This window comes from Rhea pennata, chromosome 1, assembly GCF_028389875.1.
Source record: "Rhea pennata isolate bPtePen1 chromosome 1, bPtePen1.pri, whole genome shotgun sequence".
NCBI classification, from domain to species: domain Eukaryota; kingdom Metazoa; phylum Chordata; class Aves; order Rheiformes; family Rheidae; genus Rhea; species Rhea pennata.
This window is the reverse complement of record NC_084663.1, coordinates 93,508,026-93,531,406: the sequence shown is the minus strand read 5'-3', so window position 1 is coordinate 93,531,406 and position 23,381 is coordinate 93,508,026. Positions and strand designations below refer to the sequence as shown.

Sequence of the window (23,381 nt, the reverse complement as noted above, 5' to 3'; positions counted from 1 at the left end):
GCTTCTTAAATTTCCTATTTTGGGAGAGTCCTGAAGTGTCCTTTGCTTGTCTTCATCAGCATAATGTAAAATTCTCACTTTCCAATAAATATACTTTTTTTTCTCCTTAGAAAACAAAAACATTATAAAAAGCATTGCAATGTCTGCTGTACAGTTCATGTCCTGCCCTGCAGTTGTGTCCATGGACTAGGGCCGTGGGAATTTTTTGTTTGGTGTTAATACAAACAAACAGCAACTGCTGATGCGCTTTGTTTATAAAGGATTAAAAATATAAAGGAGTCTTTATTGTTTAAAGCATCAATACTACTGGTTCGAATTGCTTCACTGTAAAAGCTTGTGCATTTTCGAGAAGACAAATGATCAATGTCCCTTGACTGAACAGTGGAAGAAGGAGGCATGGATATTTAGGTGGCATGGGAAGACTCTGCATCTGGCCCACCTATTGCTTGTATAGCTATTAGAAAACAGGCACAGGGCAGTCAGAGGCTAAGTTGTTCTTTTCAGTATGGATATCCATGGTGGTAACTTCCATGGTGACGGTAGTCATCTTGGTAACCTTCCTGGTATCCCTGGTGGTAGCTATGGTAACCATACCCACCATACTCATCGTCTGGGCATTGCATGCCGAGTGATTGCTGAATTGTCATTTCCTGACGCCGAAGCTGCATGGAATCAATCAGATCATATACAATTGCCATAGACCACATTGGAGAAGGATACCAGGATTTGACATTTCCATCTTTCCCAACTAGCAGCATGGAGAAATATTCTGGGCTGATTTGGAAATAATTTCGGATGTCTTTCACTAAATTGGCTGGGATATCTTCTCGGTCTACAGTAGAGCTTCCTAGAAAAGGATCAGATCAGGAACAGCATTAGTGTTTCAGTAAGGCAAGTAAACAGCAACAGCTAGTAGGCAAATGAGTCAGGAATGTGAGACACAATATAGCCTAATAGCTAGTGTAGGATTCATGTCAGTTCTTGTCACTTACAGCTCAGGATTTCCTGCTTCCGGAATGAAAGGTTGCTGGGCTGTGAACTAAAGAAATGTTTTTAATAGTTTTATTAGCTTTGATAAACTTGTTTTTGTTCTCAAGGCTGAAGCTGCTAGAGGGTGACATGCCTTTTCTTTGTCATCCAGAACACCGGCACATCTTTGACTTCTGTGCTACTTGGATTGCTGGTTCACATATACAGAAAACACAGGAAAAAACTACTACAAGGAAAGAAATCACTAGAATTGAAGTGTGATAGTGTGAAGAAAGTCAGGATGAATTTGCTGGGTCACTAACGGCAGTATAGAGCCTCACTTTCAAACTGTCATGGTAAGTGAGACCCCTGGCATATGGCAAATGGCATGTCTGCTTTTTAAAAAATGTTCTAATGCAGATCTGGGGAATGCCAGGCTTGTAAGCTTAAAGTCTTTACAGAGTAAATAAGTAGAAAGTATAAGATGACTATGATCATCTGTATGCCTGTATAAATATAATAGAGTTGACAACATGACTCTTACAAAGTGGTACTTTGCCTTAAAAATTTCATAGAGTACTCTGAAGTGAGTCAGCAAGCAGATGAATAAGGGTGATCTAGCTGATACAGGGTATGTGTTTTTCCAAAAGGCTATTGACAAAGTTACTCACTAAAAGGAACTTTGATAGCTAGTAGTTTAAAAGGTAGAAAACAAAGTAGGAGTGAATGGTCAATTACCAAAGGCAGGTCACTAGCGACGTCCCACAGCTGTTTGTACTAGAACTAGTGCTATTAAGTGTATTCATAAATGGTGCACATAGTGGTGTGAGCACTGAGGTGTGGGATTGAACCTAGAGTATGAAAATATTCAAAATAGTGAGGACAGGGGAAGACTGTGAAGACTTATGAGACTGTGTGAGACTGGTTAATGACAGAAAAAAATCTGTTCAGATAAAATGTGCATGTACACCATGCACACAGCATGGGTAATAAACAGGAGGAACTAGAGATCTGTGTGCGGTCGCAGGGCCATGATCTCATTGCAGTAACAGAAACGTGGTTGGATAGCTCGCATGACTGGAATGCTGCCATGGGTGGCTGTGTGCTTTTTAGGAAAGAAAGGCAGGAAGGCGAGGTGGTGGAGTTGCTCTTTATCTGAGAGAGCAACTAGAATGCATCGAGCTCTGCCTAGGGGTGGAGGAGGAGGCAGTTGAGAGCTTATGGATGAAGATCAAAGGGCAGGCTAAATTGGGGGGGACACTGTTGTGGGTGTCTACTACAGGCCACCTGACCAGGAAGAGGAAGTGAATGAGGCCTTCTACAGACAACTGGAAGTAGCCTGACGATCACAGGCCCTGGTTCTTATGGGAGACTTCAGCCACCCTGACATCTGCTGGAAGGACAGATAGTCCAGGAGGCTCCTGCAGTGCATCGATAACTTCTTGTCATAGGTGGTGGAGGAGCCTATGAGGAAGGGTGTCCTGATGGACCTTGTCCTAACCAACAGAGAAGAACTGGATAGAGATGTGAAGGTTGGGGGCAGCCCTGGCTGCAGTGACCATGAGAAGGTGGAGTTCGGGATCCTGCAAAAGAAGTAAGGCAGTAAGCAGGATTGCAACCCTGGACTTCAGGAGAGCAGACTTTGGCCTCTTCAGGGATCTACTGGGAGAAATCCCATGGGTTTAGGTCCTAGAAGGAAGGGGGCTCCACAGAGCTGGCTAGTATTTAAGCATCACTTCCTCCAGGCACAAGAGCGGTGCATCCCAAGGAGAAAGAAGTCCAGCAAAGGGGGCAGGAGACCTACATGAATGAGCAAAGAGCTCCTGGCTGAACTCAGACAGAAGAAGAAAGTACACAGAATGTGGAAGAGGGGGCAGGCTACTTGGGAGGATTATAGAAATGCAGTCGGAGTATGTAGAGATGCAGCAAGGAAGGCTAAGGCCCATTTGGAATTGAGTCTGGCAAGGGATGTTAAGAACGACAGGAAGGGACTCTTCAAATACATCAGCAGCAAGAGGAAGACAAGGGAAAATGTGGGCCCACAACTGAATGGGGTGAGTGCCCTGGTGACAAAGGATACAGAGGAGGCAGAATTACTGAATGCTGCCTTTGCTTCAGTCTTCACTGCTAAGGGCAGCCCCCAGGAATCCCAGAGCCTGGAGATGAGAGAGAAGGTCTGGAGAAAGGAAGACAATCCTTTGGTTGAGGAGGATCAGGTTAGAGATCTTTTAGACAAATCTGACGTCCCCAAATCCATGGGCCCTTAGGGGGTGCCCCCATGAGTACTGAAGGAGCTGGCGGATGTTGTTGCCAGGCCGCTCTCCATCATCTTTGAAAAGACGTGGAGAACTGGAGAAGTGCCTGTGGACTGGAAGAAAGCCAGTGTCACTCCAGTCTTCAAAAAGGGCAAGAAGGAAGACCCAGGAGACTGCAGGCTGGTCAGCCTCACCTTCGTCCTTGGAAAGGTGCTGGAATAGCTCCTTCTGGATGTCATCTCCAAGCACATAGAGGAAAAGAAGGTGATCAGGAGTAGTCATCGTGGATTCACCAAGGGGAAATCCTGCTTCAACAATCTGATAGCCTTCTGTGGTGGCATGACTGGGTGGGTAGATGAGGGGAGAGCAGTGGATGTTGTGTAGCTTGACTCCAGCAAGGCTTTCAACACTGTCTGCCATAACATCCTCCTAGGCAAACTCAGGAAGTGTGCGTTAGATGAGTGGACAGTGAGGTGGATTGAGAACTGGCTGAAAGGGGTTCTCAGAGGGTTGTCATCAGTGGCGTGGAGTCTAGTTGGAGGCCTGTGGCTAGTGGAGTTCCCCAGGGCTGAGTACTGGGTCCTATTTTGCTCAACTTCTTCATCAGTGACCTGGACGAAGGGACAGAGTACCTCCTCAGCAAGTTTGCTAATGATACCAAGCTGGGAGGAGTGGCTGACACACCTGAGGGCTGTGCTGCCATTCAGAGAGACCTGGACAGGCTGGAGAGCTGGGCGGAGAGGAACCTCCTGAGGTCCAACAAGGGCAAGTGCAGAGTCCTGCACCTAGGGAGAAATAACCCCAGGCACCAGTAGAAGGTGGGGGCTGACCTGCTGGAGAGCAGCTCTGCAGAGGAGGACCTGGGAGTGCTGGTGGATGACAGATTGTCCATGAGCCAGCAAGGTGCCTTTGTGGCCAGGGAGGCCGATGGTGTCCTGGGGCACATTAGGAATAGTGTTGCCAGCAATTGGAGGGAGGTGATCCTGCCCCTCTACTCAGCCCTGGTGAGGCCTCATCTCAAGTACTGCGTCCAGTTCTGGGCTCCCCAGTACAAGAGAGACATGGAGCTACTGGAGGGAGTCCAGCATAGGGCTACGAAGATGATCAGAGGGCTGGAGCACCTGCCCTCTGAGGAACGGCTGCGAGAGCTGGGCCTCCTCAGCCTGGGGAAGAGAAGACTGAGGGGGGATCTTATCAATGTGTATAAGTACCTGGAGGGACGGTGTCAAGGGGACAAACTCTTTTCAGTTGTCCCGTGTGACAGGACAAGAGGCAGTGGGCAGAAATTGAAGCACAGGAAGTTCTGCCTGAATGTGAGGGGGAATTTCTTCCCTGTGAGAGTGACAGAGCACTGGCACAGGTTGCCCAGGGAGGTTGTGGAGTCTCCTTCTCTGGAGCTATGCAAAGCCTGCCTGGATACAACCCTGTCTAACATGCTCTAGGAGACCATGCTTGAGCAGGGGAGTTGGACTAGATGATCTCCAGAGGTCCCTTCCAACCTCACCAATTCTGTGATTCTGAAGTGATGCAAATGGTGAAAAATCCCCTAACTTCACATAAGAAGTGGTGAGATTTGACTATAATCACTTGGAAGTGAGACTTGGTGGTTATAAGAGGAGGGAGTTCTGTGAAAAAACAAACCAAATGTTAGAAACTGTGAGGAAAATAGCAAAAAACAAAACTATCATTGTGCTGCTTGTGTTTCTGTGTGTCTTTCATACTGCATGCAATTCTGATTCTCTCATTTTGAAACAATGTGGTAGAACTGTAAAAAGAATAAGCTCCTATCTTTGTCTCTGCAATGATGGAGATGGTCATTGGGATTAGGTTGCAGAGGAACCCATAGCCTTTGAAGTGTGCCCTGATAGTGAGATCTCCTAGAGAAAGCTGCACTGAATCAGCCTACTGGGATGCAAGTGGGAGGAGGATAATGAGGGACCCATGTAAGAGAAGCTGCTGGGTCTTTGTCATATTAGCATGCCAGAGACCTGCAAACTCTTGAGCATGTAAAAGGCACAGACATCCTTTATCTTTGAAAGCAAGGCGGTAAAAGAGTGTATTTGAGACTCTGTGTTTAGGTTGGCGATGAGATGCGAGATGCCTTCCAGATAATCTTTGTTTTTTTCTGTCCTGATAAAGCTACATAACTTTAGTGCGGGAATATCAAAAAAACTTTTAACAAACAAAGAGGAAGAAATAAAAGCAAACAAAAAGAAACAAACACTATAATCACAGTCATGTCCATCTCTCTAAAAAAATTACAGCAAAGAGACTGTGTAATGCCTTTCCTGGGTAGCATTGATAATGCTGGAAACAGTCACTTACCATTAATTGGATACAGCTCTAAGACACCACCAATATCTTCTCCAAGTCCTAGCAATTTGAGGATAGTTATATGGCGCAAACCTGTGAAGGAAATGAAAGAGGTGCATGTTCATGGGCAGATTTCAGTTTAATCAGCCTGGTCTGTGCTTGCTAAATTAGGTGCCAGTCTCATCAACCATCTATGAAGAGGCGAGTTACTGATTTCAGTGCAGTCCCCGCCAATCACATCATTTGTATCAAATATGGAGATAGGCTAATGTGTCCAGTAAACATGACATCAGTTGCATAAAGGCTACTACTAGTGTCCCAGGGACAACAGCATTTGTTGTGGTTCTGTAAAATGAGGATACAAACATTATACACACCAATAAATTGCAGAGTCCATCCCCAAAATTTATAATGCCTGTGCACTGTTTTGATCATCAGTAGAGCTCTTGCATGTCAGCCAAATAGTGGCAAACTATTTAGAGGCAATAATACCTATAATAGTTAACCTGCAAATCACTGCAAGATATGGCTTAGAACAGGCATTTACCTATTTCATTTGTTCTGGCAAAGGCTTGGACTGCTGTCTCTGCTTGGAAAAATTAGCTTATGGACTGCCAGAACTCTTTGTAAAACATGAGTCTGTGTGACTACGAAGTCTTAATATAACTGCTTTTAGGACTTGGAGAAAAGATGCTTGGAAATACATCACTTCATTAAGAATACCTGTTGAAGACAAAGGTTTAGGAACTCACTGGATCTCCTTCAGGCTGTTCCTAACAAATGGTGGGAGGAATTAGCTGTTTTGGTTGTATTCTGTTCTTCAGAATGCATTTTACAATGGTCTGTGTTGCATGGACCATTATGTGGTAGCTACCACATAAGATGATGCTGAAGTTCTGAATGAAAGCTGGGTGACTATGAAGAAATGGATGGTGTGATATATTATAATATAATGATAGTGCACAGATCCCTGTTCAGGCACAGTTAAAATGTATCGAAATAATGTCTTTTTAGTGGGACCTGTTTCATTATGTTGTAGGAGTCAAGTCTGGATGCTCATTGTGCTTGCATTATGAGGGGCCTAGGTTTTTCCAGGAGTAAGTTTCTCTACACTTCATAATGGAAAGAGAGAAAGATGTTTCCACTCTTGTTCCCCGCTGCCTCCAGGAGCCCATCCCTCTCCACTGAGTTTATAGCTGGATCTTATGTACCGCTGAGAAGTTATGGTGCTGAGAAGGTCACTTTTGGATTGAAGTGGCCTCCCTTAGGATTTCTTACAGATTTGGGCAGTTAGAAGGAAGGAAAAGAGAAAAGCTGACCTCCATGTATCTCCCTGATACCTGTCCCACCTTTGAGCTGAGTATGAGAGGTTCTGCCCTTCCCAAAGCATTGTACTTACGTCATTGATGTGTGCAATTAGAAGAAAAAGAAGAATAAGCCCCAATAATTTTATTAGTTATCTTCTGAAATATCCAAAAAGAAACTTCAGGGTGCTGACCTTTCCTGTCTCACACAAAGGATTCCAGGGAATGCTTTGTTTAGCTATCAGGGCTTGCTGTACTACCTGCTTAGCACAATATTTTCCATTTGTATTTGGAGTGGCTACAAAACCAGCTTTTCAGTTATCACCCTCATCAGACAGTCTAGGTTCAGACTTGAGCAAAAGAATCCATCACATCACCAGGAAGGATGTGGTTTTAGGGAGCAAGAGTATAGTTTCGTTTGACTCACCAAAATTACAGGCTTGTCCACTGAGGGCAGCAAGCTGCTGGGAATAAGCCCAGTCTTCATCACTGGGAGCAGAGATCACCACTAGTCGCCTTCTCCATCGGAACCTGGGAAGAGAAGAGCGTGCAACAGGGCACCAGTATGGTGCGTGGTTTGAGAGATTTTTGTTCTCTGTAGGCTGAGATATGTCATACCTCTGACAACTTCTAAGTAACGGCTGGATGGGAGATCTTCCCAGTTTCATCCATCACTGGGAAAGGATAAAGCCTGCTTCAGTTTTGCAATTCCAAAACTCTCAAAGAAACAGCTGCAGTTTGGCTGCTTGGCCAAACTAACATTGCAGAGCTTACAATCTTCACTCAAAGTCACCTTCAGTAGATTTAACAATGCTGAGAACTGCATATTCAAAGGAAAGAAAATTTCCTGTAGAATTTCTCACTAGGCATTTTAGCTTTTACGTCATTCACTGCTGCTGGAACTGCTCAGTTGTTTTGCAGTCCAAGGACTGTCTGAGAATTAGGGTGTATCTTCATTTCAGACATAACTCATACTTCTATGTAAATACTCAGTGACCTCTTTTCCTTTCTATCATGCTCACTCAAAATATCTTTAACATGGTTTAAGTCTGAGCTTGTTTGTATGAGTCTATGCGAACCTGTAGCTATACAAGGCATGTATGGGGCAGTAGGATAAATCCTTGATTTTTCTTCAATGTGGTGTGCCCTATTTAACCAAACTTTTGTGCTGAGGAGCCCCTTCCATTGCCCTCTCAAAGAAAGACAGTGGCAGAGGGACACTTGTAACCTCTTTAAAATTCTGACTCTAAGGTTATTTAATACTCTCCAAACAACCTGTTTTTTGAATAAAGGTACTTCTTCACTAAACCTGAATAAATCAAATTTACAGGAATTCACAAAGCTGTAGGGATATTTTTATAGCAGGAAATGATCTTTTAAATGGATACAGATGTTGCTCTGCTACAGTAATAGCCTACCTTTCTGCAGCACTGTATGAAGTTCTCGAAATAAAGGCTAATGCAATGGGTCATACCACTTGGAGTCATTAACTCCACTTGAGAGAAGCAAGAAATATGGTTGGTCTTGCTCAGAATTGCAGAGGAAGTTGATGAAAGAGCAGGTGATGTCTAATGCCTAATCCTTTGTCTTGTCAACTGACTGACACTCCATGTATTTTTATTGCTAGCCCCCTCCCAAATGTTTGAAAAGCAGAGTTCCCCAATTTTAATCTTGCTTGGAAGGACAGGTTGTCCTTTTGAAAATTCAGTCAGTGCCTCGTCATTTGCAACTCCTTTGGAGATGCACAGAGTTGAAAAGGGTTGAAAACCACTCATATTGTCTCTTCTCCTGCCCCAGGCAGTCCCTGTACCTGTCTTTGTTTGGGGACACATCTTACCAAAAAATGCATTCAGCTAGTCCTTGACAGCTGGAATGAGGTAACACTAATATACAGGGCAACACTCCTGTCCTGACAGCACTGCCGGCCCCTTTCCTGCTTTGCTCTTTCTTATTTACATCTCATTTTGGTTTGTGAGTCCAACCAGCAGCACAGCCAGTGACTAGGTGTTATGGGAGACTCCTCCAAAAATATAGGCTCTCCTGCTGATACATGTGGCTTTCAAGCCAGCTATGGCTCTCATGATTTCCTTTCACGCCAGCCAGGCTTGTTAAGAATAACATTTGCATTATTGTAAGTGACCTCCCCAATGAGCAACACCAGAGAGATGATGCCAGGACTCTCATTCAGACAGGAAGATAGTCTTGAACAAAGCTGAAATTAATCTTGCTGGGAATCTGACTAGTTGTTGTGGTTGGTAGAGTCCTCTCAGTACTTAAAGCCTGATGCCTATTTTACAGACAACAAATGTATTCTGTGAAGCAGCAGTTCTATTTATAGATGCACCATTCTGCATTTTTCCTGCCTGATTTTCTAAAGAGCATTTATTACTAGGGCTATTTGCAAGCAAAGAAGGATTTGGGGCCTGCCGCTTTTCGACATACAAGCTCTTTATTGTGTCGGACAGTTGTATCCACACTGTGGTTCTTCTTGGTGGTCTTGAGGATGAATCACTCTGAGATCTAAACAGGAGGTGGTGAGCAGAGTGGCGTGGATCTTGTTAAAGGTTCTTTTTCTGTTAAAGTGGCTGTCGAATTTTAAAACGTTTATGAACCAACAAGCTATTCATTTGCCTGCCCATGTTGCTTCTTTCCCACTCAAGTCATAATCCAGCATGCTATCTCAGTTATTTTTATAGCCATCTGACATTAACAGTGTACCCCATGGATTCTTAGAGTAAGTGAGAAGGATGCAGTAGCTATGGGTAAGGCCTCAAGTGATAAGAGTAGCCCTAATTTCATGAAAAATATCCTATAACGGAGAGGAATTTAGCAGCACAGCTCTGCTGTGAATTTGAATTTCCCCATAGTCCAAATGTGTTTATCACTCAGAATTTAGGTTTCACAGGTAGATAAGTAAAACACAGCATATAGAGACTACATAAACAAATTTGTCTCTCTTCAGAAGCTCTTTCATACGTTTTACAAAAGACTTCAGCAAGGTCTTTAATAGTATATATTGCTAATACTGGCAGAGACCAACAGTTATCTCAAGCAGGATAAGAGGTAAAGGAGAATTAGTTACTGATTCAAGCTACATAGAAGGAATTAGAATGGGATTAATAAGATCGTAATGATGATTGAAACACATAAACATTGTGGCTTCATACATTCAAAATAGTGAGCTAGCATCTGTGAATTAATTCTCATTGCTCTTCTGCTGCAAATCAATGTTGTCTCCATGTCACAGTGAGGGAACTGAGGTACAGAAAATTAGTGTCCAAAAAAAAATGCAGTCAGTCATTAAACAGAATGTGTATCCTAAAAGTACTCCGTTCTGTACAAGACTGCATTCAGCTATGGCTACATCTCTATATTTGCTGAACACTGTAAATACATGGAAATCTATATAAAGAATCGTTACAAATACTGTTGAATGGGTATTTTTGCAATAAGAATATTATTACTAGGACTAGCAGTAGTTAAGAGGAGAAGGTAATACCTGGATAGGAAGCTCTCAAGGGATTGCTTCTTATCTTCTTTGCAGACAATGCCCTCTTTTTTCTGTCTTTCCATGTCTTTAATTCGAGACTGGAAGGTGTCAATCAAATCAAACACGGACTTCATTGCTATGGGTACTTCATAGTATTGCTGTTAAGCAAAAAGCACAGACCAATAAAAGGATGCAAATATTAGCAGTATTAGCACGTATCACAGCACTGCAGGATATAAGGAGATGCAAATATTCTTGTTTACACCCAGGTAACAAGACTTAAAACAGACTATAAAGTACAAAAAAATATATTTTTTTGCAGTCAGACTGGTCTTAGAAGTGGCATGTTTTCAGTTTTTCCTGTGTGGTAAGGCTACATGCCAGACCACTGCCGCCAACAAATTGTCATTATATTGCATTGGAGGGCCACTGAACTAGCACACTTGTCTATATGCAGTACAGTATCATCTTGCTGAGCAGCCAAATTGTGCGTTTTAGAACACTATGTGCTACATCACTATGTGCTGCTATGTGCTACATTAACCTCCCTGCAGCAATGACAAAATCCTGCATCAGTCTCACTGTCTCATATGCAAGCCTGTAGCGGTCTATGATTTTTCAAATTTTTCATAATTTCTCAATGATTTTCTTTCCAAGAGCCCAAACCCTCACCTTGACCTTCATGTCGGTATCCGTCAACACCATAAAGAAGTCATTGTATGTCATCCCGTACTCTTTCCTTAACTCACTGATGAGCTGCTGGTCCACAAGATCTTCATCCTCTATCACTTTCATGGGCTTCTCATTATCTTAGTATGAAACAGAAAAATTAAAAATAGTCATGGAATCACACAGCACATTGCCATTAGCTTTATCTTGAAAGACAGGGAAATTCATCTTCCAGAAGCCGTCTTCCTGCTGCATAAGTAAGGTCTTAAAAGCAGCAATGATTTTTGGCACCATGGCTTTTAACTGTCCAGTTTTCAAACTCAGTATTTTCAGAAAATCAGACTGCCCTAGGAAACGTGTAATTCAGCATCAACATTTCTACTTGCTTTTTAAAAAACAACTTGGTTGCCTGCTCTTTTTTGAAAAATTCTTGGAGACTTTTTCAAACATACTTATACATGCACATTAATATATTAATCATTTCACCAGCTCCTGAAATTTAGCCACTTCTGGAATAGAAAATAGAAGCTGTTCAACAGTTTAGGACAGGATCTGAAAAGCACCAAGTCCAAATAAAACAGCAGAGAGAATTTGAGTCAGTAGAATAATAGTTAGCATAGCTGGACATTGGCCAGGACACCAGAGTTTTAACATTTCCAGTCTTTCAAAAATGACATGGGAGGTTTAGTGACTACAAGAAACCAGAAACTCTGTTTAATGTATCTTGAATATGGCAGTTCCATCTCTCCAGTCCTCTATAAATACCCTGATGCGGCACTCCTTCTCCATCTCCCTTGTATATGATGATTTCCCATTCTACCACCCTGACAGAGTTACACAAATGGAAAAGAAGCAAGTTTTTTAAAAAACTTTATGCCTCTTTTCCTATACTTGGTATGAAAAATGAATAATACAATCTTTCTGAAACTTTCACCCCAAACCATATGATATGATGAAAAATACCAAAAGAAATTCTGAGTATGCATTTACAAAATTAAAGTTTTGTGACTAAAGAGAGAAGTTTTAAACAGCAACAGTACAAGACTTTGGAGGTATTGAGGTTCTTTATTTCTCCTGAAAACAGGATGTGACATGGCCAAGTCTTGAACTTAGCCTCAGCTGTAGTGTCCAGCACAACACTTTAAAACTTTGACAAAACTGAAACAGGCCTCTGTATGCAGTTGTGGGTCTGGAAAGCTAAAGCCAAGGTGAATCACAAATGAAGCAAAATGAAGCACCTGTCACCTGAAGATCGAAGAGTTATTTGCAGATGTTATTTGCTTATGCATTATAACACCACTGGGATATAAATACTTATATCCTCACTTAGAGATCCCAAGCATGGCTTAAATGATCTGCCTAAAGTCAAATAGAAAAGCAATTGCTGGTCAAGAATGAGAATCAAAAGGTCCAACTTTCCAGTCTCCTGCTCCACTGTTATTTACCAGCAAATAGACTTGAGGTGAACTGATCTGAACTATACAGACAGCAACAGAAAATATTTGTTTAAGAAATGAGATATATATTTTGAAAATATGTGATTCATTAAACAATAAGGTATTTTAAATAAATTTCTAAATATCCACAATCTTCAGGAGCATATTGATCTGATTCAAATTTTGCATTAGCCCCAATCTCTGTGATAGGCTAAACAAAACTACTAAATCCAAACTTTGTGAAGAGGTTTGGATCAGAACCTGAGCTCTAGGTTTCACACCCCAAAGTAATTTCTTATAGGAAAAAAAATCCAGCAATTGTTAAAATTGGCTATATTTATCAAGCTATAGACATAATTTAAATGTTTGCACATTGTTTTATGTACCTCAGCTGAAAGTTTCATAAAGGATTAGGGGCAATGTTATAAACTCTCCATTTCTTTATGGGTTGCTGGATTTACTAATCAGTTATTCACTTACTAAAACATCTGTAAGTCATACATCAGTAGTTCCTAAACAATATTTATCTGTAGGTAATGGCAAGTTTGACTTGCCATTATAACATAAAATAAAAATTTATGCTGATACCTGCAAACAGTTCCCTTCCAAAGCAAAATCAGAATGTTCTTACTGATGTATCTGGAGGTAGAATCATGCAAGAGATGGTAGTACAAAATGTGATGGAAAACAGCTGTATGGTGCACTACCTTAAACAAACTGACTCATGCTACTCTTTTGCTTTAAAGACTGTAGGTATCAGAATGAAGATAGCACTCAAGAGTTCCATTGCTGGGAGATTTTCTTTCAAAACTTACAATGTAAAGAAGAAAATTAGACTACTAGAGTGATAGAGAGAAGAATGTTTTGGGGAAAAAAAAGCCACAAGCACTGGCCTGCCTGGCATACTTGGGGAGGATTTCTGAGGAGAAAAAGAAAAGAATTGATCTGAACACCTCTCTCTAATTCATTATCTATCACTAACCTCTACTGCCATAAATGATGTCTGAGATCAGCATGAAGAATAGAGATAAAACTCTCTGCTGGTACCTGCCAACTCCTCTCTCACTTTGCTGAAAAGGTCACTGAAGGAGTGTGGAAACTTTTTTCATACATTTCTTGCCCAGCTAGACAGGTTAGGAAGATGAGTTACTTTTCACAAATAATTTAGATAAGGTTATGAAGAGGTTCAGCAGTTGTTGTAGAAGTATGGTGGCTTAAAATGTTGGATATTGGCTTTGGTTCAAAGGTGGGTGGGTTCTAGCCTTTGGCTGGTGTTTAGTTCACTAAATTCCTGTTCCCAAGAGTTGGAAGGAAAAGATTGCATGGCTAACTTCGGATGAAGAGAAGGACACTGCTCTGACACTAAGCATTTGCCTCATTTCAGTTTGAAACTGAGAAATGCTGTTTGGTTTCAGTATGAACTGATCTATGCCAGAGTGTTAATGAACTATCTTTCACCCACTACATCTGAATATGTTTGAAATTTCAGATGAAAAGTCTTTTTTTATAGACTTTTTTGTTGCTTTATATGTATTTCACTAGCACTGAAAGGCCATGCAAGCAGGAAGAGGAGGGGAGAGGACCAGGGGGAATAGAAAGACATTTATATTATTTGGACTTTTATAAAAACTCATTGTCATTTGATGTTTTGGGCACAAGTTAGGTGCCCATGTATCTGCCAAGGTTCAACCTACACCGTTCTAAGCCTCCTGTGTTCAACAAGTTAATTCTTCCTGTCTGAGAATTCAGCCGCTGTACACTTGTGTGGTTTTGGGAAAGTTTGGGTGTAGGCTAAGGCTGGAACAGGCTGAAAGAGTATGGTCTGTGTCAGAGTGAATGTGTGTTTATTAGCCAGACTGGAGCTATATATAACCCTCTCCAGACCACTGACAGGCTAATGGGTCTAGATGCACAGTGACCTTGAGCAACATTGGCGTGATGTGGAAAAGCTTGTCCCACTCCAGTTGTGACAAGAAGGTGTCAGAACAGACATCCTCCTGGGACACAAGGCCCCTGTCCCTCTCCCAGATAGGCTTTCAAAGTAGTAGAGGCATGGCAGGAAACCAATTATAAATCTGAGATCTTCTGGCTAGTTATATGCCAGACCTGAAATACCTTAGGAGAGACTATAGTCCTGAGCTTTCTAGTCCATCATACATGTCTTTCCTAGGTCTGGTAAGATTGGATGAGCTTCCAGAGGAAATATGTGGTGAAATCATAAGCAAAACTAGTTGTTTTTGTATTATTTCTTTGCCTTGGTCCAGAAAAGCACATAAGCTGATATTAACCTTTAAATCTAGATGGCAATGGGATCATTTACATACTTAAGTGAAATTTATGCTTAAGTGCTTTGCTGGACTGGGACCTGAAGTCTTTGTCCAAACTCCACTGAAATCAAAGTAAATGTTCTCACTGACTTTGGTGGGCTTTCCATCAGGATCTGAACACTGACACTGGTCATTTCAAAGCTGCCTAAGAGAGATAGCCCCACATATAAAGAAGGTGGCTGTGGATAAGGCTTAATGAGCTGCATTGTAAGATCTGCATAGCCTGATTTGCAGTGCCTCCAAGAATTCTGGCTTCAAAGAGATGAATGTCTTTACAACATGGCAAACCTTTTACTATCAGGTATGCTAGAGCAAATTTGAAAGGTCTGTATTTAGAGGCTATGGGTGAAATCTCCCTCTAAATCAATGTCTGTTTGCCAGTACAGAGGGGAAAATGTGCCTGAACTTTCCCTTAGTGTGGAGAATACTCATTTTATGAACATCTCAAAATCAGGTCTTAGGGCTAGAAACCTTGAGGAAGCAAGGAACTTGCAGCAAGGAGTCTGTCTAGTAAGCTTCTCTGTCTGTTCTCTATTTAGCCAGTGTGTCTCTGTGAAAGGAAGCTGTGAGATGATGCTCAAAAGTGAACTGCAACTCCATAGTGCAAAGGCATGAGAAGAAGTTACATTACAAGATGGGCATGTAAGCACGTTGAGCTTGCCTTGGGCCACATTTTGAATATCATCTCAAACAGTTCCGTTTAGTCTCTCTTGCCCCATAACCTCCTCTCCTTCATTACAACAGCCATTTATTTTAGGCACTTTTAAAAATGTGCTAACATCACATAGTGTCTAGCCATCCATGGCTGACTGCCTGTAAAAGCAACGGGGGGATACTGTGTTAGGGCAACCATTCTGTTAGACAACGATCTTGGTGCACAAGATACTGGTAGAACTAAACCTGATCTTGTTATTTAGTCCCATGCCCTCATCACATTTTTCTGCCTTTTATTGTTTTGCTGTTTTACTGGCTTTAAGAACGCTCACAAAGAAAACTGAAGTTGCTCAGGTTACAGCACTGGAAGCCTAAACATGGAAAATACCAGAGACAGTTAGGTAAATACAAAAGAAGAGTAGTGGGCATGGGGGGAGAGGGAGTGGGTTGGAAAGTGCCACAGCCTTACTTAGATGTTTACCCAAGTTGGGGAGATTTCTCTCTTTGTTTCTTATATTTTGCCCATGAGATGGAAAGAAATTATTTAAATTATTAATATAGTATTAATATATTATTAATATGTTAAATTATTTAGAACCTAGCTGGAAGTGGTCAATTTTCATGCTGCAGTTGTTCATGGTGCCGAAAATTGTAATGACCGAGATTTTCCTTGTGGCCATCTTGCAGAAGCTCTCCAGATATTCATCTCGCTGCTGCACATACATGGTGTTGTCCGCCTTGGGGGTTGTGATCAGCTGGTTGGTGGTAGAGACAAAAGAGCTTGTTTAATGTAAGGAATGAAACAGATAAATATTTCACTGAAGGAGAACAAACCCCTGTTGACAGCTCTGTAGCTTTGTTTTATTTATTTGTGGTTGGAGTGTACCTTTAGGCCCAAGCCTGACCCAAATGTGGTCAACCAGCCAGAAGTAAACCTTAGAAGGCATGGCCAGCTGGTGGCACCAGTTCCTCTGCTGCCAGTGCTGGCAGAAGTGGTACTGGAAGTTACAGAAAACTATGTATACTGGTATTATCCCTTACCCTTTCCAGTCCTGCCAGGTCTCCCTCATAGCCTTCAGACATGCAAGAAATCTAGGATTTCCCCCACTCACTTGCAGTGGGAGCACCGACAACACGGCAGCTGCTGTGTCCCGGTGCCATGGTCCGGGCAGGACTCCTGGCTGCCATTTTGACTGTCACAGTCAAAGTACAATTGTGCTGCATGAGTACTTATTTAACTGTTGACCACATAAAGAAGACTTTGAAGATATGGTAAGGGAATTATGACTTCATCTGAAAATTGCTGATTTAGCTTAAGTTTGTTCCAAACCACTTTGATGTCTTTTATTTGCTGAGAAGTCATGGCATTCAGGAGGAATAGTAGAAGGAACAATTTCAGCAACACAAGTATAAAAATCTCTACAGTTTGTATTACTCTATTTGTATCAAAGCTTCCTAACAATTAAAAAGATTTAAATTTTAAAATGTTTAAAGCACACCACTTGTATCCTTCACCAGTCACTGGGACGCAGACATTGCAGGTGAGGAGGGGTGTGTGTAGCAACATGCAATAGCACTTTACAGCAATCTCCAGCAGAAAGTGGAGAGGAATACTCTGACCTTAGCAACACAGTCATTCTAACTGGTAGCAGTGAAGTGAAATCAAACACCTGCTACTGATGCCCCAAACACAAAGGGATTTGGAATCCGGATCCAAATTTTGCGGCTTAGAGTCATAAAAAACCCCCACTAGAATCCTTCAATGGCAAACTTATGCTTCAGTATGTAACAGGGGCAATCATCTTCTAACCATCTTAACTTTGTAGGGCCTTGAGGGCTGTTTTTTTATGACATACTCCTTATAAATGCAGTTCATCAATGTGCTAAAATATGAAATGCATTTATGGGCTTATCAGATCTGACTCATATATAGGAAGGCCACTGGCAGAACTACAGCACTGGAACATGAAGGTAAATGAGAGTCAGATGCAAAGAGGATCTGTTTTCTGGGCCAAAACATGTAATATGTTACTTGCATAGAAATGCTTCAAGTGAAAAAATTGATTGTGAAAAGAATTTGAGGACTCAAATCAAAAAGAGATGACTGGCTGTATTGTCCTCCTAGTTTCAGAGGCCTTAAGTAGGAAAACACAGTTAAGGCAGAATTTGACCTATTTCATCAAACTGTATAGAACAGAACAGGGAACACTTAAGAGGCAAAGCAAAGTTCAGATCAAAGCTTTACTCTAGGGCTGTTTTAACACAGGCAGTATTAAAAATGCTTTTAGCTAAGACCTCTGAATGTATCTGCATTTGCCTGCATGTGTGTATGGATAAAGTCCATATATAACATATATATGTTATGTATGAACTGTCAGTCTTCATTTCATCAGCACAGAGAAATTAACAAAAATCCCAAATTCACTAAGCAAACGCTTCTCAAGGCTAGTAAGACAGCAGCAAACAACCCACTAAAGAGGAGTGGAGCTGCAGGACTAAAAATCCGTATGTTTATTTTGCAGCTGGGTCCTATATTTATCATCCATTGAATTTAACACAGAATAGCCTTTGAAATTCTGGATGTTTGGAATTCACACTGAAATCTACAATCTGAAATCCTTAATGATGTGTAGGACTTAAAAACCTGGGTCTCTCTCAAAATTCTTACGTATTGGAAGAGGATAGAAACAATGTCCTTGATAGCCAAAGCCTATTAAAGTGATTAAATGTATAGAATAAATATATAAATAAGTATATATAAGTATATAAATAAGTAAAACAGCAATGAAGGATGACTCAGGTAGAGCCACTTCTGGAGCAGTGGGGGCTAATTCTTTTGAGAGGTAGTTTGAAGACTCATGAATGGCAGAGTTCATCCAACTGTTAAGGGGGATGAACAGTTTGACTAGACTGAGGAGGTCATATGATAGAAGGGATTAAACAAATAGGCACATATGTATGGATTTAAATAAGCTTGAACAGTTCTTTGTTTTGCCCATGTGCCATGCATATCAAAGAGATACTGTCCTTCAGCCACTGCCTTTACTGATAGCTGAATCAACCTATTCTCCAGTAAACTTCAGGGAAAGGAAGCTAAAGGTGGTATTAGATGCTGGAAATTTCAAGTAGAGCATGATGTAATCATTTGTCTTCAGGGAGTTCTGGCCTGACTACCTGAATTTGTATAACTCTTCTCTCTTGAAAACCCAGCTGAGAAGTGGCCTAGGATCTGAAAGTTCAAATTTCAGTCTGACCTTTAAGTTACCAGGACTGTATTGATGCAGTGAATTAGCAGTCTGATGTCTGTGAGCTCTGTTCCTGGCTTTTTTTTTTGAATTTTGTTTTTATTTGTCCTGATGTTGCACATATTCTTTGAAACCAGAACATTGAGATATATTACCAAGTTGCAAAGATCCCAAACTTCTGTGCAATTCCTTTCTTTGAGGTTTCAGTTTGGTTAACTATTAGATAACAATTAGCTATTAAGCATTATTTACAAAATTCAGTCAAATTTATTTTTTTTCAAACATATGGCTCCTCTCCACTTTCAAAATATTGGGGGATGTGATTCTTCTATTAGTTCAACATAACTTGTACAACTGGAAGAAAGGGGAAGAGGAGAAGAAAGTTGCATTCTGCTCAAGTCTGTGAATCATCAGCAGAACAAGTAATTAAATTCCAGTGGCAGAGGTTGGCATGTTTGCTATTTGTATTGGAATACAGGGCAAGAAGATCAAAACTTATGACATTCACCAGAATTACAGGACAATAATTGTCAAGCAGGCCAGCATGCTGTGGAATAATTGCAAGAAACTAGCTCCCACAATAATATTTTTAAAGAGCTAATTTTCAAAGTGTATGTACCGTTCAAAGTATGTGCCATCTGCCAGAGAAAACATTTGTACTACAGCTAAAACTGTTTCCTGTCCCAGGTGAAGTGTTTTTTTAGATAAGTAGTTGGAAAAACATACAACACTTACTAAACCCTGGGAGAAGTAACTGCAGACCATGCTGAATTTTTAAGAGTAAAAATTACCAGTGTGTTATGATGTAATTAAACTAGCATGGAAAAATACCAAAACAAAACAAACAGTTTGTGTGGGATCTCTGAAGATGTATAAAAGATCTTAATGCTACTTCCAATCAGAAATAATGGCAAATGTAGCAATCCTACGTCAGCGCATCTGATCGTGCACCTTGGTGCATATGCTCAGTGAGACATGCTCTAATACTGCCAAGCCATCTGTTTTGCTTCCATTTTTAGGACAGTAACACCAATATGAAACAGGTATGCCAGATGGCAGGACTTGCTGAGACTCGAAATGTGGTAATATTGGCAAGTACCACAAAGTGGTGACTGGATATATAATCCACACTGGAACTTCATTTCGTTGATCATAACTAAACAAATCCTGACACCTGCATATGTACTGCAAACAAAATAATCTGGTGGTTATATGGTGACTCATGGAAATGACTGGGAAGAGGTTCCAACCACCTGGCTGACAACTGTTCATATTACATGTAAGATTACAACATGAGGCTGTGAAAACTTCCATGATGGAAATTGATTCTCTGGATCCAGATATTTTATCTTTAATTACTCTTAAATAAAAGCAGCAAAAATAATAATACAAAGCCACAACAAACTTTTTCTTCCTCGTTTTTTTATGAGGAGGGAGATATGACTTCATTTATGAAATGAGATTCAGATTAACAAGTTACTTACAATGAGACGCCTTTTGCCTTCAAAATACTCCAGGAGGTCTGTCACTGATTTCCTGGGAGGGTGCAAGAAAGGCTTCTTGTTGGGCTTGGGGAAATCCTCATTCTCAGTTCTGCTCCCCTTCTTGCTCTTCTTATTGCGGTCTTTATCTTGCTTGCTCTTTTTTTCAGCTTTGTCCTTCTTAGACTGCTTCTCACTCTTCTGCAGTTTGTCAGGTCTCTCCTTTTTCTTCTTTTTCTCAGGTTTATCCATTCGGTCATGCTTCTTTGAATCTTTTCCTTTCTTTGGGGGAATATTTCCCACCGCAATCTCTTCCTCTAAATGGGGACTAGTAGGTTTGCTTGGGTCATATTTTTCTTCATACTCATTGCTCAGTATCTTTTCTTGGGCCTTCTTTTTTGGTGTTTTGGTCTTAGTTGGTTTGTGTTGCCCTGGTGTGATATTTGGATCCCTGTGGTTATAATCCTTCCTGTCTGTTCGGTTATCTTTAAATCTACCCATGCTTGCCTTTGTGTAGTGCACTGAGGGGGCAGTTGGGACTTCTGTGAAACTCTCATAGCGGGAAGCTTTGCTTGGTCTCCGTGTGGCTGCCTGGTTTTTCTCTGGGTGGCCACGCTGCCGGTCTTTGCGGTTTGCGTTCCACACAGGAGAGTAGAAATCCTCAGAAGCTGTTACTCGTGGTCTGGTGGCCTCAGGGGCTATGGGCAATCTATGGTGCTCTGTGGTGGTATGTGACTTTGTCATCCAGCTCCTCTGTGTGATCGGGAGGGGTGTAGTTGTTGTTGTAGGCTGGCTTGCTGTTATCATTGCACGTGTGGTGGCCCGGGTAGTTGTGGTAGTGGAAGGGAGGGTGGTGGTCCTTATTGTAGGAGGAGGAGGAGCTGCAGTAGTTGTCATCATTTTCCTCATGGTTTTGGTCCTTGTCGGTTGATTATTGCTCCTCCTTGGCTCCTCCTTCCTTGCTAGCACCTGGACTTGTCCACCGCCAGGGGTAGGCCGGGTGCTGCCCCCATTATTGCCTTCCTCGACCACTTGCCCTTCCACTCCAGCTGCTTTGCAAGTCTGGATGAAGCCTTTCTGCCTCATCTTCTCAATTTTTCTGATGGGGCTTTGATCAATGACTTCATACATGGCCTCTAGCCTCACTGGATAAGGGTACCTTTCCTCCACCTGTAGAGTTTTCTTCAGCAGCACCATGCCAAATTTCCCCTTCTCCAGCTTCAGAAAACTCATGAGCTTAGGGATGAGGGCAGGATCTAGTGGCTGCTCCACGATTTTACCTTCATTAGTTATCCTTCTGACTTTTCCCCCTTCTTCTCCTTCTTCATGGAACAACACAATCTGCTGGATGTGCCTCTCAGCTAGTTCGCAGTAGACATCATTTTTCAGCAGGCTCATCATGAGCCGATAGTAACCCTCAGAGGCATGAGGGGCAGAAATGACCCAGACTCGGTTCTTCCCAGCAAAGCTAGCCAGGACATTTGGGGAACTTGACCCTGAAGGGAAACGTACTGCTCGTGACTGGGATGCAGTGGATATCCCTTCGTCTTTAATCATTGCAGACTTGGAGTACTTGGCTGCAGCTGTGAGTCTCTGTCCTCGTCTAGTTCTGCTCCCCATGCTCCTGGCCTGGGGAAGTACTTCCTCATGCACGAGATTGGCAGGTGCCTTTGGAGATGCTGAAGAATCTGTCCTGGTGACAGGATGTTGGGGATTTGGGCTTAGATTCCTCAGGGATGCTCCAGATCTTCTCAGGAGGCTGCTTGGAGCCCTGTAAGCTAGAGGCACTTTCCTGACTCCATGGCTCCCTCTCTCTGCTAGCCTTGCTGTCTTCTCAGAGCTGCACACTAGCCATGCTGCCCATAGCAGGGCTAAGCTGAGAACTGCTCTCCAGTTCATTGTGCAATCCGCTTGTGGGGAGGAAGAGGAGAAAAAGTTAGGTCTTAGCAGTATGCTGATATCTTGCATAAGCATTGAAAAAGCAAAACATGGAGTGGCTAGTTTTAGTGATTTAAAAGTACTGATTACACCTCAGTCCTGTCCTGATGGTTTTGTACATTTTACGGGTTATTTAAGGAGAAGCACAGAGTGGATCATTTCATGCAAAAGTGAGTTCATCCATCTCTAACATGACTCTGTCTAAAAGCACGCTATGATCCACATCCTTCTCTCTCTCTCCCTCTCGTACTCTCACATACACACATACAAACACACACAGATATAGTCTCTGGTACATAGAGTGGTACATAAGCTAATAGTTTAACTGGAAACTTACATTCCCAGGAAAGTTCCTCTTCCAGAGATGCGGTTCCAGTCTTTTTTGCTTTAAAAGGAGAGCAATGCCATACAGCTTTGCTGGTGCTCAGTGATTTATCTTTATGCAACCCAACAGGTTCCAGAGTCTGTCCGTTTCTCTGTCCCGTTTAACTTTCTTTTTTCTTCACCTTCTTGACAGGCAGGATGAGACGAACAGAAATTTCCTTTGGTGTCTCTGCTTCTCCATTTACCTGCAGGTCTGACTGTTTTCTGTACCAGTCACCCACACAAGCAGGGATTTCATTTAAGAAAAGGGAACTTGCAGCTGCCCTGAATCTCTCTCTTTTAAACTTCCCCAAGCCGCTTTCCCATTCCTTGCTTCTTCAGTCCAGTTTAGCTCCTTTGTTTCCAGAGAGGAAAGCACCAGCATTAATGTATTTTCCAGGCTAAAGAAAAACACAGGAATGTGATGTTGAAAAAAAGGGGACTCTTCCCCTGCTCCCTTCTGCTCTCTTAGACAAAAGCAAACTGTAAAAATCTCGGCTTTTCTTCTCCTTCCCTTCTTTTCTGGCTGCGATCCCAGAAACGTCAGGGTAACCCCAGCCGTGCTCCGAATCAGCCTCTAGCAACAGTGGCCACTGGAAATGGGGGAAACTTCACTCAGGATTTAACAGCTCAGCAGAACCCGCCTCCTCCCCACTCTGACACATGAAGGGAGGAGGAAAAGGAAGGCTCTGGGGGCTGAAACACTGCACAGCATCACAGAGCACTTGAGAGGGGGTGCCTCCAACCTTAACCCTTTCCTTCACGCTTCCAAGCTCTCCCGCACTCCCCCACCTCCTCTTTCTCTTTCCTTCTGCTAAATGGACACAGTCCAGTTAAAAAAGCATCCTGTAAGAAGTGCATTTCCTTATCTGTGTAAAAAACAGCTCTTGTGTTCAAGAATTATTGCTTTTTAACTCAATTTCTTTTTCTATGTCCT

General features: G+C 42.0%; 1 protein-coding gene across 1 annotated transcript; it reads right to left on the bottom strand.

The window, feature by feature from the left end:
- Positions 1–247: 247 nt before the first annotated feature.
- On the bottom strand, positions 248–23,050 carry CCDC80 (coiled-coil domain containing 80). The gene is made up of 8 exons (XM_062595557.1): positions 22,419–23,050; positions 20,147–22,053; positions 16,016–16,172; positions 11,004–11,140; positions 10,341–10,489; positions 7,269–7,372; positions 5,550–5,630; positions 248–847 (listed from the first exon to the last, which is right to left on the bottom strand). The coding sequence occupies exons 2-8, from the start codon at positions 22,040–22,042 to the stop codon at positions 501–503; spliced, it is 2,871 nt and encodes a 956-aa protein (XP_062451541.1). The 5' UTR covers positions 22,043–22,053; positions 22,419–23,050; the 3' UTR covers positions 248–500.
- Positions 23,051–23,381: the final 331 nt, after the last annotated feature.